Below are 11,755 nucleotides of genomic sequence, written 5' to 3'. Positions count from 1 at the left end.
TAATTTGTTTTTCAATAAAAAAAAAGTTCATGATATACAATATTCTTTAGAATTTTATTTTTATTTAGGTTCTTTATATAATTTACTCAAGGAAACATTTTTCTTATTTAGTTATTTCATCTATCTGTAATTAGACTGAATTTATGGCAATCTAAACAATTCAAGTATTTATACAAAAAGATTATGTGTATTGTAGTGTATCTGAAATTAATCTTAAATCATTTTAATTAATATTACATTAATTATGTTCAAGTATATATGCAAAGTATTGTTCTCAGTGTATTATACTTTATTCATAAATGAAAGGTAGCATTGTTTGTTTACGAAATTTTTCATTGTTCTCAGTTACTTACAATTATAAACTACGTAATGTACGTAATCTATAATAATTACAAAAATTACATAAATTAGAATTAAGTATCATTACTAGAACATAGATGCATGAAACGATAAATATTTTCCTTTTGGAGAGCATTTCATAAGAAGATGACAAAATGTAAAATTACTAATATACTAATTAAACATTTTTAAACCTTAATGATTTATAATAGCACGCAAATGATCAAAAGATTCATTTATTTAATTATGAAAAACTTAATTGTATTTAATTAGTTTGTTTTTAACAAGCATCACAGAGCAATGTACAGATTATACGTTAGTACATCACATATACATATATACGAATGTTCTGTATTATTAAACATATATACCAATTTATTATATTATATTTTTCATTTAACATGATGCCACATTTATTGCAATAAAATTAATGTTTTTAAATAATTTTTTTCTTTCGATGAATAGGAATTGTTATACGTTTGTACTTATAATGTAGGATGAGTGGAAAGTGATTCATTTTCTACAATTTCCTCTAATTCATTATCTGCATTTGAAGACAAATGTTCTCTTTGAACTAAGGAACGCATTTGTTCTAATACTTGATGTAAAGAGTCTGATCTTTGTTCTAGTCTATCATTTAAAGGAGTAGCATCACCACTTGCTGTGCCACCAGCTGGTGTTTGTGGGGTGTTACTTGGTGGAACTAAAGTATTTGTTTCATCACCTATACCTAAAAACGTAAAATTATATTGCCTAAATAACTAAAATTAACAGACAGGAATTGCAGAAGTTTTATGTATAATGACAAGATTTTTTAAACATTATACCCATATTGTCACTCGCAGGACTAGCTGGTCTTTCTGCTCCCCTTATTTCTCTAATGATTTCTTCATCCTGATTATTTAATCTTAAACCTGCAACTCCTTTTTTGGGAACATTGTATAAATCGCGCTTAATTCTCCTTCGCCTAGAAGGATCATTTCTACGTAACTGTAGCATGGAACCAAAGTCAGCAATATAAAGAAATCCTGCAATTAATAATTCACAATTCCGTTTGCCTTGTTTATATGCTGTTTCTAATTCAAGACTTGTACGCTGATCATATTGCCACCAACCTGTAACAATATAATTCAAAATCATACAAGTTCCATTTTCCTTTAATAGAAAAGAGTGAACAAAATGTAAGCTATAAACAATAAAAGCATTTTAGTTAAGGAATTTGCAAAAAATATAACTTATATTTTACAATACAGAAGTTTTATTATAAATATACATTAAAACTAATTTTTATTCTTTTAAGACAGTAAAATTCTTATAACTTTTACCTAATATAATATTTTACATGAAACTTGATATTGAGTTTTGTATAAGACTACACATAGTTTTATAAATTGTAAGATGAAATGTAAATGCATTTAAAGATGCTTTATGCCAATTATCTTTGTAGGTACACGGTGCAAATATTAGTATAATATTTCTAATATTCCTAAAACACCTTTGCAAGGTGCATCTTTTTTATCACCCTTGATGTTACGTTTATAGTGTGGTTGATTTTTTCTGTATTGATATTTATTTTCAAAATCAATTACATAAAGCATGCTGCAAATTAAAATTTCACATTGGGTGCTACCAAAGTTGTAAATAGTCCCCAAATCCCAGCTGATTCTTGAATTATATTTTCACCAACCTATGAAGGGGTAGGATATAAACTTGTATACTTCATCACATATTTTTAATGGATAATGAAGGCATCTATTTTTCTTTTAATATATTAACGAAGTAAAATTGATTTATTATTTACAATATGTTCTATATTACTGAACAAATAATTTTATTTCATATATTCTTGAACATGGTACAAATGATATGGGTACTAGCTGGAAGAAATATAGCAATATCATAAAAACTGTAGTGTGTTCAGTGTGACCCTTGTCAGTGAAGTATTAATTCTGTCTATGTGTTCCAAAATAAAAGGTATTGAAGGAAGCAAGTAGTATTAAATTCAAGTAACAAATTCTATACTAATGATCATGATTCCAATTCAGTATTGTTTTTGTCAGTATTATACAACAGGATTTGTAGGTGCACTTGTAATGCTTACCTTCCTCTGTGTAATAATACAAATATATTCTATCACTTGCTTTATAATATTGTATAATTTTTATGAAAATATTTATCTTTAAAAGTGTGAAAAATAAAAATTCCATAAAAAAAGGATAAAAGGAAATCTAATTCAGATCCAATCAGTATGATCCTGCAACTATCAAACCATTAATCTATGGAAAAAAATCCATTTAATGACTACTCAATAGGGATATCACTTAACAGAGGACTGAGAATTGATTTAAGTAGATCCCTATATTTGTTCCACCAGCTATGTATAAACATTAAGTTTAGAAATTGGAATATATCTAGTGCTATCCATGCATTTGCTGTAATATGATTACAATCACTTAAATTTTATATATTCATACCATTCTTTTAATTTTCTTTATTTTATATATTTAACAAAACCATTTTATGTAAAGAAAGATACTCTACCATTTCTGCCTTCATAAAACCACTGGTATTCCTCTTCAGAATGTTCTGATTCCTTTAATGCCTCATCTACATCTACTAATTGTGGTCTGTCAAGGAAATCAGGAGGAATTTCTTGACGGCACATAGGACACCTTTTGCTTTGATTCGCAACACCTTTGACACACAGGTAACAATATACATGATTACATGGCAATCTTGCAGGATATATGCATGGCTGAAGGCAGACTGCACATTCAGGTACTATTGTTGAGCCTAGTGAAAAAAAATAAACAATTTTGCCATTATTATATTTCATACTGCTTTAATACAATTTTATTAAATTCTCTTTATATTTTATACCCGTCTTAGTAAGAAAAAATCATGTAACTACAAAAAATCACTTCTCTCAGTTGAGATATAAATCAAAGTGAAACTTATCAGACGTTTACATATCTTTTTGTGATTACCTTAAATCGAGTGACACATTTCGAATGAAGTACTATCGAAACAATTAGTATCAAATTGTCAATGAATAGTCGATGAAATTCGATAAAAATGCATGATTACATATTTTTTAAATAATTTACACGAATATATACCTTCCTTTTCATCAGCCTCCTTCTCTTTATCCTTAAGCGTGTTGTCGGTTTTGTCTTGCGAGTTGATTTTCGCTTGAGCCATGATTTTAAACAAAGTTTAATTTCTCATTGAATAAAGTTAAGGATTGGATTTTTAAAACGTAACATAATTCATGTTAACTGAATCAACAAAACATGGAACAGAATGATAACTCTAAGCCACCTTCGTTGTTTACAACACAGCAGGGGTTCTGAACTTGAAGAATAGCGTAATTGACGTATGAGAACCTTTTAAACGATAGCTTACTTCGCAGCAATGTGGCCAAATCTGGCATAATTGAGTGCATAGACGTCGACATCAGTAACGACGAACTTCCTTAGCGTCTAACGGAGTGGTGGGGAAAACCGCCACATCCTACCGCACAAGCCATATGTTACGTCGGGTCAGCACTTCATGCAACTTCGGAAAATCGATAAAGAACGTGAACGGGAGCCTTTCACGGCGGGAATCCCCACCACTCCGTTAGATTCGTCGTTACTGATGTCAACGTCGATGCGCTCAATTTTGCCAAATCTGGCCATTCTGAGCCAATGGATTTTAAGCGACGTCTTAGCTTAAAATACAATAATCATGTAAATTGCAGCTTTATTTCGTTAATATTTATGATATATTTATTTTATTCATTGTAACATTAAAAAAAAGTTTCATAAACTATTTTGATGGTACATTAATATCAGGAAATCAAAACCAATATATTTGGGATCGGGGTTATGGGCATGATCACTAACAATATAGTATAATATATGTATAAATCATGTTAACTGGGTTCCTTAAGACAATATCTCTTAAAGTAGACTACAGCAATCTCTGTGAAAGTAATATGAAAATTCGATAACATAAAATATACATAGTAATGAAAAATAATAAATAGCCTTACAACGATTATTACATAATTTAATATGGAAACCATGTAAGCATTAATTGTGCTTAACAGAGTTTAACTTTGATAATTATGCAATGATCAATGCTTTTTAGATTATACAACCATTGGTAAGGAAACTATATAATACCCATCATTTCCATTACAGATAAATCAAAAGATCTGAAAATGTACATGTATAAATTTTATTGTGTTGAAGTTCTTGATATTCCTTAAAATAATTTTAACAGTCAAAGAATATGAACTTACTTGGAATTAATTTCATCACCTGGAATGTAAAATGGATTGCACACAGCATTAGAATATGCAGCATGTAATTTCTTGAAAATCTGCAAAATAAACCCTATTTCTTTATACTGGTAAATTATATATTTATCACATAGGGAACAGAAACAGAACATTTCTAAAAGCATTACCATTTTTACATCGTTATCTCGCAATGACATATTTGATGATTGCAATACAATAATGAATTTAATTTTTGTATTTGTGGCATAGCCATATCTAAAATAGAAAATCAAACTATTTATCAGTTCATTAGTATTAAAATATAAGTGATTCTAAGTATATAATCCTAGGGAAAAGTAGCTATTTCTTTCTTATTGATCTTTACAAGCAAAAACGAATTCGAGAAACATATGTGAATGAGATTTTTTATTATACAATAAAAAAGAAACTATTAATTTTTACCTAAGATTATTATACATTTGATTTGATACATAATTCTGTTTACATAAATACTTGTCATATATATAATATACATTATGCATACACTTTGTATTCCTCTGTAGCGTATAATAACCCTAAATACAAATCCCGTATATCAATTACTGTTTTATTTCCAACATTCAACTTCTCTTCTATAATATCTATTGATGTGTGAACTTTACAATGAAATTGCAATGCCAATGATTCATCTGCACATCTAATATACTTTGGGGAGTTCTGTATAAAAATGTTTAATTTGTTATATAAGCAAAAACAAAATTTCTATTTATATTTTATGATTTATTGTAATTATCGATTCTGAATTTTTGATTATTTATTAAAATTTTACTAATACCTTAACCTCAAAACAGTAAAAAATATATACTTACGTCTTTACCGATTACAGCAACACAAACTGCCATATTTATGGATTCTATACTTCTGCGATATTAAAATCCATAACAATTTTTAATAGATTAATTAAAAATTTCAACTTTTTTAAAGATATCAATTATATAAATACACTTTGAACTTAATCCATAAAGGTTCTGTCACTTTTGACAATCATTTCGATAAGGTAACCAAACAAGTCTAATATTGAGTTTTAGTATAAAATTATACTTTTATTTACAAGAATAATTTATGTACAAAAAATATTTAAGTGTATTATTCTGCATAAAATATAGATTTACAAATATTTGATAAAAACATTGGTTTTTGTGTTTATGTACAGACTATAAGAAACCTACTTAATCTCCTAACAACGAAGATTTTTATGTTGATAGAAAGAGCTTTTCTTTTGAGCAATAAACAGAAGATCAATTGTTCACCTACATGTAGAAGTACATATCAAGCATAGTTTATTTTAGGTTTAGGTCTTGTCGCAGTATCTTTTCTTTAATGTTCTGTATTTGCGTAGCATATACAATGCTTCCAGTTCTTTAATAATAAAGTTACCATGTGCTAACATTTTGTCAATCTTTTCAGGATCACGTTCTTCTTTATTCTTTCCAAAAGCATTCTTTAAATTTCTTCTGAAAAAATCATAACCTCTTGGATAGTCTCGACCCATGTACAAGAGCTAGAAGCATCAAATGATAATACAAAGTATAAAATTTAAATTCACAATAATGAAACAAATAAATGATTATTTTCTTTTGAAGAATAAGATGATCAGTGTATCATTTTAAAATAGTATGCGTGTAATACCAGAATAAATAACACCAATAAACTAAAATAAAATTGCAAATAATTCATTACCGTCTTGTATAAATTAATAACTTTAGAGCGTTGAGACATTGGTCAGAGTAATATTTGATATTTATCAATATTTAATTAAGTAATATACGTCAATATTGAACGAATATGCAATTGTTTACTAGATACAATATATTTTGTTACCAACATAAAATGACTTTCCTATGTGTCCATGTATTTATATATGTATATATGCAAAAGCTGTAATCGTATCATCATTTTATCGTATAAACTCTAAACAAAATATATGCATGAAAGAATCCGCCAATACAGCACCATTGCATTTGCTTACGCATCGAATACAACCCATACTATCAGCCAATCGTACAACGAATCGTTATTCTACTACGAGAAAATGTTTCTTTGTTTGAAAAAAATATTACCAACTATCTTTTTATTATAAACTATATCCATTTTGTTATTTATTATATTTGAACGAATATTTGAACTGAATTTACACGATATGTATCAATCATTCAACAGTATCTCTAATCATATACAACTAAATATCATGAACAATTAATTTTGCGGAACGATATATATCTAGATTTTTTTCTTTTTTGTGAGTTGTATAAATATCTTTGTATTGTTTGATAGTTCTGATATGTTAGAATATTCTGTAGTTTTCGCTAAATTGTACTTGAACATGAGAAGTAATTTGTTATGTTATCACAGGACGATATCCGTACGATAAGAATTACGTAGTGTTGAATTATTTCTTTATAACATTGTTCTGATTATTGCGTTTCAATATCTGAAGATCGTCGATATTGATTTGAAGTTGCATGCATCTGATACGATTCATACGATAAAAGAAATCATTTCATTTTCATTTCTTAATTGAATTACGTAGTGTTGAATTATTTCTTTATAACATTGATCCGACTATTGCGTCTCAATATTTGAAGATCATCGATATTGATTTGAAGTTGCATGCATCTGATACGATTCATACGATGAAAGAAATCATTTCTTAATTAAATTGTCGTCATTTATCTTGTTTCTCAGCGATGTTAACTTTGTACGAATAAATCGAAATGTATGAATTTATATATTTAAATAATCTTTCCTCAGACATCTTCCTTGAAAACATTTTATTTATAAAATTGAATAAGGCATATCATCTTCTGGTTATAGATTCTCGCTTGTACCTTGTACTTGATGAAATAAACAACAAAAAAATGTATAAATGTTTTACAAAACTAGAACATATTTTCAGATTTGGCTACTTTAACAAATTATCTGTTGTCAAGCGTACGTTGTGAGATAATAATAATTTAACCTAAACTTGATTAGAAGAACAATAGACCCTATTGGCATTACAGAAATGTACGAATCCCGTTCTTTAACTGTAATATCTAATTTTATTAAATGAAATATATCAAGGCACGTTTACGTTATTTCTTCTTTTTAACTGAATAAAAAGTTGTTATAATATTTGTATATTATATTTGTATCATTTAAAATTATATCGATTCTTTCTTATCCGAACGTTAATGTTTGTTCTGAAATTTTAATTTTGAATGTAATTGTAAAAGAAAATATCAAATGTTCGTTTTAAAAGGTAACAGATAAATTAACAACAAGATATGGTGTTAGCATTGTAATAGACGCATATTTACCGAGTGACTAATAGTTATATTTTCATGGAAACGTATCTACACCACAGTAGAATTGAAAAACATTGCACTCGATCCTGTTCTATAGTATGGAACATTCTTATCAACTTGCATGATCGTATATATATTGTCAGTTCAAAACCAGCGCTATACACTGTTGTTTTATACACAGTGACTGTTCTGACCCCGATGGGTCTTACGTTTATTTCCTACGCTTTGAAGTAGTCGTAATGTTGTGAGAAAACAGTACATCAAGAACATTTTACAATTGAAAAATATACTTTTAGTGTTCGATATTTGTGTTAATTTTGAACAATCGAAATAACAGTTATCGAGTGTAATTACGGTAAGTAGAAAGTGTATATTAAATTTTTTCTTGAATCAAATTTCTTTTTTCCAATGTCTATTTGTAAATTAATAATACGCCTCTTATGTAAGCGTTCAAAACGAAATAATCCAAGAAAAGTTTAATTTTGTTAGATCCTTAGTTACCATAAAGATACAATTTATATATTCTCAAGATGCAGCAGCATTTATTATTGCCAATGGGTGTTGTTTTTTCTTTGTTATCAACCACAGTCTTCCGAGATAATGTTTTAACTATTTTTCATTATTTTCTTTACTCATTATTGAAAGCAAGCTGCAATCAAATCATTCTATAATAGGCAAACATTTGTCTGTATGTGCTATTTCTTGTCAAAACTATATACTTGTCTTATTGTTTGTAGTGCATTAATCGATAATGCAGCAGTTAACATGGGTCATAATGTTATCAAACGAACAAAGTATGAATATCTATACTAATTTAATTTTTCTGTTACAGAAGCGTAAAAATGTATATTTTTACAAGTGCTTTTGCTTTAATAGCATTAGGTAAGATTATGTTCATTGATGTATTTATATTTATTTTTTATGATAAATATGTTTTATGATTTTTTGTAGGCATTTCTTACATTGAGGCTGTCAAGGCTCCAACATTTAGTAATGCTTATACGGTTAAAGGAACTTTATATATCCCATATGCTGAAATCCGTGAACCATTTTATGCATGGTATGATGATGCAAGTGGTTCTAGTAGGATTGATTACTATGGAGGTATGATAAATTGATTTGTTTTCTTATGATTGCTTATATAAGGTATTTCATAAATACATGTAAATGCTTAAGGAACTGAATCTACACATTATTTTATAAATTAATATTGTCAAATCATGCATTAGTCATTGGATGGAATCACATAAAAATGATTCATCTTGAAACACTATATTTTTAAATGAGAAGTTAATTTATATTTTGCTTAATCAGGAATGGTGAAGACTTTCCAATTATCGCATAAGGGGTCCTATGGGAGCAGTATAAAGCTTGCTCCTATCACTACAGAAGCGACTACCAACCTTGAAACATGCCTAGAAGTAAATGGCACTAAAGATTTGAAAATTCGAACTCAAGCCATTGTTCCTGACACAACTGGAATGGAGGTGAAATAACATTTCACCATTCTTTGTGTGTACTTAAAATTTAATTTTATTATAGAATTTTATTAAACTATTATACAGTGTATTGGAGAGGAGGAAGTTAACGGAAAGTTGTGTGAAAAATGGAGGCTTGAACAGGAATTTGGTGGAAAAGTAAACAAGTATACTCTTTGGATACAATATAAGGTAAAAATTATTAAGTTTTGCTGATTTTAATGTACATTCATATGATGCATAATAGTGTTAGAACATTGTTGCAACGTTAAAGCTATATTTGCAACATTGTAGCATTGTTCTTATGCAATATTGCATTAAAATATTTTGGAAACATTTTAGCAACATTATAAAGCAATTATAATTTTGAAGTGTATATTATAGTATAATGTATGAGAAGTAAGTAGAATGGGTAATGAATGTAACTGTTTATTTAATCATTTTAAACTTAATTATAGAAATCACCGCATGCACCCAATATGAAAGAACCGATTCCTGTGAAATATGAAATGAAAGGATTTAACAGTCTCTTAGGGTCTCACTATGATCATTACTATTTAGATTACGATTGGTACTCTTTTGAAAAACCCAGTTCTGAAGTTTTCGAAATTGGAAAAAGTACATAAAATTTATTATATTCGTTAATGTAAATTTTAAATGGTTGTATACTAATTGTAAAACATTCGTATGAACAGATTTCACATGCCTTGGTTTTCCTGGCCCTGGAGACAAGCACATATATACATTCAATCCTATGCGTGAATTCATCCATAATTACGATATCCATGTAAACGAAGCATTTGACGATTTCAAAAAAAATCATAATAAGAAATATACAGACGCGATGGAACATTTGAAGCGTAAAGAAATATTCAGACAAAATTTAAGGTATGCATTACATTTGCGCATAATGTTGCTTTTTCAACTAATTTTGTATCATATATTTACAGGTTTATTCACTCTACCAATCGAGCTAATAAGGGTTACCAGTTAGATGTTAATCATTTGGTAGATCGCACTGACTTAGAGTTAAAGGCTTTACGCGGTAAGCAATATACTGGCGGCTACAATGGTGGTCAAGCATTCCCTTACGATATTGAAAAAGAACAGGCAGACATTCCAGCTTCTCTAGACTGGAGACTTTATGGTGCTGTTACTCCTGTTAAAGGTCTGTGTTAAAACTACTTAAAGACGATAATGTCGATAATGGTTCCAAATTAATGAGAAATTCTTTGAACGGTATAGATCAATCCGTTTGTGGATCCTGTTGGAGTTTTGGTACAACTGGTGCCGTGGAAGGAGCATACTATATGAAATATGGTAAACTAGTGCGTTTGTCTCAACAGGTAAGGAAACTTGAAATTTAATTATAATAAATATTGTATATAAATATAATGTACTTTATTACGTTATTGCACAATTATAGTCTCTTATTGATTGTTCGTGGGGCTTTGGAAATAATGGCTGTGATGGCGGTGAAGACTTCCGAGCATATAAATGGATCATGAAACACGGTCTACCCACCGAAGATGATTACGGTAGTTATATTGGACAAGTAAGTAAACTACTGTTAATTGTGAAAATAATAACGAAAAATTTTGGAGTTAAACATAGTTTTCACAAGTTAAAAGGAAAATTAATGAATTTTTATATGTTTCTTTATAGGATGGTTATTGTCATATTGATAATGTTCCGAAAACGGCCAATATTACGGGTTTTGTGAATGTTACACCAAAAAATCCTAATGCTTTAAAACTTGCCATCGCAAAACATGGACCAATTTCAGTTGCAATTGACGCTTCTCATAAAACGTTTTCATTCTATTCTCACGGTGTATATTATGATTCAGCTTGTGGTCAGTACATGTAACACATCTTTGCTATTGTTTCTAAATTAGTTTCATTAATGCAAATAAAATTTTGTTTACAGGTAATACTGAGCAGTCATTGGATCACGCTGTGTTAGCTGTTGGTTATGGTAAATTAAATGGAAAGAACTACTGGTTGGTTAAAAATTCATGGTCCACCTATTGGGGTAACGATGGTTATATTCTTATGTCTCAAGATCGGAATAATTGTGGAGTAATGACAGCTCCAACATACGTTACTATGTAAGAAAAAACAAATTATACTGTTTTTATGTTCGTTTAAGAATAAGTTCTTAGAAAGTTGGTTGTATATTATTTTTTTAATGTATCATTTAATCGTAAGGAAATATATTGCAAAGTGAGAAGAATATATAAATAAAATAATTTTGTAAGTAATATTGTGTACTAAATACAAATAGTATAATCACATGTAAAATTGATTCCCTTGGAATGTACA

At 28.7% G+C, this 11,755-nt stretch overlaps 3 protein-coding genes across 4 annotated transcripts; 1 reads left to right on the top strand and 2 right to left on the bottom strand.

Moving 5' to 3' along the window:
* Window positions 1-53: 53 nt before the first annotated feature.
* Rnf146 (Ring finger protein 146) lies at window positions 54-3,709 on the bottom strand. 2 transcript variants are annotated; one of them, XM_076778168.1, is made up of 4 exons: window positions 3,459-3,709; window positions 2,881-3,132; window positions 1,167-1,367; window positions 54-1,069 (listed from the first exon to the last, which is right to left on the bottom strand). In XM_076778168.1, the coding sequence occupies exons 1-4, from the start codon at window positions 3,538-3,540 to the stop codon at window positions 825-827; spliced, it is 780 nt and encodes a 259-aa protein (XP_076634283.1). In that variant the 5' UTR covers window positions 3,541-3,709; the 3' UTR covers window positions 54-824. The 2 variants fall into 2 exon arrangements, with proteins under 2 accessions (XP_076634283.1, XP_076634282.1); XM_076778167.1 differs by having other exon boundaries at window positions 57-1,069; window positions 1,167-1,454; window positions 3,459-3,694.
* A 406-nt stretch (window positions 3,710-4,115) lies between these two features.
* Window positions 4,116-6,771, bottom strand: LOC143348197 (trafficking protein particle complex subunit 2-like protein). Its single transcript, XM_076778173.1, has 7 exons — window positions 6,347-6,771; window positions 6,044-6,167; window positions 5,476-5,519; window positions 5,151-5,323; window positions 4,795-4,882; window positions 4,628-4,707; window positions 4,116-4,540 (listed from the first exon to the last, which is right to left on the bottom strand). The coding sequence occupies exons 1-7, from the start codon at window positions 6,383-6,385 to the stop codon at window positions 4,498-4,500; spliced, it is 591 nt and encodes a 196-aa protein (XP_076634288.1). The 5' UTR covers window positions 6,386-6,771; the 3' UTR covers window positions 4,116-4,497.
* Window positions 6,772-8,137: 1,366 nt separating this feature from the next.
* On the top strand, window positions 8,138-11,694 carry 26-29-p (C1 family peptidase 26-29-p). The gene is made up of 12 exons (XM_076778136.1): window positions 8,138-8,308; window positions 8,786-8,835; window positions 8,905-9,057; window positions 9,268-9,440; window positions 9,519-9,623; window positions 9,890-10,049; window positions 10,127-10,319; window positions 10,382-10,599; window positions 10,677-10,777; window positions 10,858-10,986; window positions 11,097-11,286; window positions 11,361-11,694. Exons 2-12 carry the CDS (start codon window positions 8,796-8,798, stop codon window positions 11,543-11,545), a joined length of 1,647 nt encoding a protein of 548 aa, XP_076634251.1. The 5' UTR covers window positions 8,138-8,308; window positions 8,786-8,795; the 3' UTR covers window positions 11,546-11,694.
* The last annotated feature ends 61 nt before the right edge of the window (window positions 11,695-11,755 follow it).

The sequence above is a fragment of the Colletes latitarsis genome, chromosome 11 (genome assembly GCF_051014445.1).
Source record: "Colletes latitarsis isolate SP2378_abdomen chromosome 11, iyColLati1, whole genome shotgun sequence".
Classification (NCBI taxonomy): domain Eukaryota; kingdom Metazoa; phylum Arthropoda; class Insecta; order Hymenoptera; family Colletidae; genus Colletes; species Colletes latitarsis.
The sequence above is the reverse complement of the archived record's forward strand: the minus strand, read 5'-3'. Positions and strand labels throughout refer to the sequence as shown.